Source organism: Trachemys scripta, chromosome 10, assembly GCF_013100865.1.
Source record: "Trachemys scripta elegans isolate TJP31775 chromosome 10, CAS_Tse_1.0, whole genome shotgun sequence".
In the NCBI taxonomy this organism is placed as follows: domain Eukaryota; kingdom Metazoa; phylum Chordata; order Testudines; family Emydidae; genus Trachemys; species Trachemys scripta.
In genome coordinates this window covers 32,112,830-32,115,404 of record NC_048307.1, presented here as the reverse complement: position 1 = coordinate 32,115,404, position 2,575 = coordinate 32,112,830, and the positions used below count along the sequence as shown (strand labels likewise).

The 2,575-nt window shown below is 64.0% G+C and overlaps 1 protein-coding gene across 2 annotated transcripts in view; it reads left to right on the top strand.

The window, feature by feature from the left end:
* The first annotated feature begins 2,102 nt into the window (after positions 1 to 2,102).
* The window catches only part of RGS11 (regulator of G protein signaling 11), a 25,862-nt gene continuing 25,389 nt past the window's right edge, over positions 2,103 to 2,575 (top strand). For both annotated transcript variants that reach the window (XM_034784932.1, XM_034784931.1), the window contains exon 1: positions 2,103 to 2,205. In XM_034784932.1, the coding sequence (XP_034640823.1) occupies positions 2,158 to 2,205 (48 nt within the window). In that variant the 5' untranslated portion in view covers positions 2,103 to 2,157. The remainder of the gene's footprint in view (positions 2,206 to 2,575) is intronic.

The window sequence follows — 2,575 nt, the reverse complement described above, 5'->3', positions numbered from 1 at the left end:
GGAGGGGATTGTGCCTTTATCCACAACACACCTTAGCAAACCCAGTGTTCAGCTCAGCAGTGCTAGTGCCCCCATGACCATGCTGGCCCTGTGCTCTGCGCTAGTGGGGGTGCAGGCTGTGCTCTGGAGTGATCACTTTCCCTAGGCGGACTCACTATTAACAGTACTGGTGGATGTAGACCTGCCAACCTAGGCCCTGCTTCAAGAAAAGCTTCCAAGAAAAGCTAGATGAGATGGGGCTGAGAGAGCAGGGGTGAGTGCTGGGGAGGACAGAATGGTAGGATAGAGTCCTGGCAAATGGGCTTGATGATGCCCATCTCAGGGAGGCAGAGCCATCTCCTGAACATAGGGACCCTCCTGCTAACTTCAGGCTTGGTCAAGTCCCCACAGCAGGTGCCTTGGGGTTGCGTAGGGCTGTGCCGGATGGTAATCCTGGCATCTCCGCAGCACCAAGCAATTCCCCTGGAGAAGAACAGCACCTTGGGGATGCTCCAAGAGAGGGGGAACAGCTCCTCCCTCCATTAACATGTTCTGGGCTAGTCCTGCTTCTCCCAGCCGCACATTAGTGCACCAAGGGGATCGATTGCTTTGAACAAAATCATTTCCTAGCGGGTGCAGTCCCGGTGTGCCATGGGCAGCCCAGAGCAGCCAGCAAGCACCACTCCAGCATTCGTGAAGCAAGAAAAAGGTTAGGATTGATGCTTTTCTTCCTGCCAATTATCTCCAGGAAAAATCTGTTTAGCCTGAGTGCTGATTGTCAGAAAAACCCAGCTGTCCGCAATACCTGGGGAGTGCCTCACCTGCTGCAGCTAAGGAGCCTATTGATCAGCTGCTTTGTAGCTGGCTTGCCAGACTGCCCAGCTAATGCCCAAAGCCAGGTCCCAGTGCCAGGCACCGTGGGATTAAGGACAATCCCTCCCTCACTGAGAGAAGCTACTGCAGCTATCGGGCTCTGCCATGGGGTGTGGGTCAGAGCCACCTCACTGCCCTGCCAGCTGGGACACGGGGCCAGCCTGCCAAGGTGCAGGGGTGCATAGCAGCCCGGTGGGAGCAGGGCTGGAGGCCCACACCCTGCATCTCTGCGGCAAGGGCTAGGCTCAGGGGTCCCAGTAGAGATAGGCTCCCTGGGTTCAGAGCAGAGGATCCTGTGAGTAGACCAGCAACCCTCCTGGAACTCCAGGGGCTGGCCCAGCCAGACTCCCATGCATGGAGTGGGGATTGGCTGACTCAGGGCTGCCCCGGGGGGGGGGGGAAGCAAATGGGGCAATTTGCCCTGGGCCCCACAGGGACCCCCACAAGAATATAGTATTGCAAGTTTTTTTTATGGAAGGGGCCCCTGAAATTGCTTTGCCCCAGGCCCTCTGAATCCTCTGGCTGACTCCCTGCCTGGACCCTTTGCCCAGAGATGGCACCATCTGGGGGAGATGGCTGTGGGGGTGGATGTGCCCCAGTGCAGAGTGCCTGGGAACCAGCTCCCACACCTGCTTTGCTGGCTGCATCCTCCTTGCCCCACCAGCCCTGTCTGGGTGCCAGCCCCCTGGCAGGGTTGGATTGTGCCACTTCCTGGCAGTTTATTTCACTCCCTGCAGGGGACTAACCCTAGGCAGGCCAGACTAGGTCATACAGAGGGTAAATAAATACTCTGGACAGGACTGGGTGTGTGAGGGAGAGCAGGGGGCTGTGGGATTGAGGGGTCCTGACAGGGTGGGAGAGGGAGGCAGTCCAGGGCTGCACTAGGGAGGGGTGCTGGGGGGGTCCAGGGCTGCAGTAGGAGGGCGGATAGAGGCAGGGCAGTAGGAAGGGGAGCAGGAGCTTGGGGGAGGGAGGAGTGTGGGGGCAGGGGCCGAGGGAATGGGATGGGGTGGCGCAGGGGTGGGGGTCGGGGGCAGCGGGGCGGGGCTGGTCGATGCCGGCGGGGGCGGGGCGGAGCGGAGGGGCTCGGGAAGGCGGAGGTGCGAGGGGATGGGATAGGGTCTGGGGGCCCGGGGGCACTAGGAAGGGGAGAGGCTCGAGGTGGGGGAGGAGCTCGAAGGCGGTGCAGGGCAGCGGGGTCGAGGGGGTTAAGTGCGGCGGGCTCCGGGCGGGCTGGCGGCCGGCGGGGGCAGCAGAGAGGCCCGATGCCGATGCCTGCAGAGCCGCCCCAGAGCCCGCCCGGCCATGACCATCGCCGCCCTGCGCCGTCTGCAGATGCCCGGCCTGGCCAAGGTGAGCGGAGCGCGGGGCGCTGAGCCGGGCCCGCCCAGGGACCCTCAGGCTCGGCCCCCCGGGGCCGCCCCGGCCCCTCTGCAGCCGCGGAGCCGCGCGGTGCCCAGGCCCGGCCCCCGAACTGCAACGTGTGCCCGAGTCTGCAGACAGCCGGGCGGGGTCGGGTACCCGGGTACTGTCCTGCCCTCCCGGCTGCCTGGGCAGTGGGGCTCAGTGTCCCGCACACCCGGCCGGTCCCCTCGGGCTAGTACTGCCAGGGGCAGCGGGCGCCCTGCCTCTGTCCTGCTGTCCCCCCGCCCCGGGATGCCAGGCAGCGCCCTGCCTCTGTCCTGCCGTCCCCCTCCTACCCCCGGATGCCAGGGCAGGACAG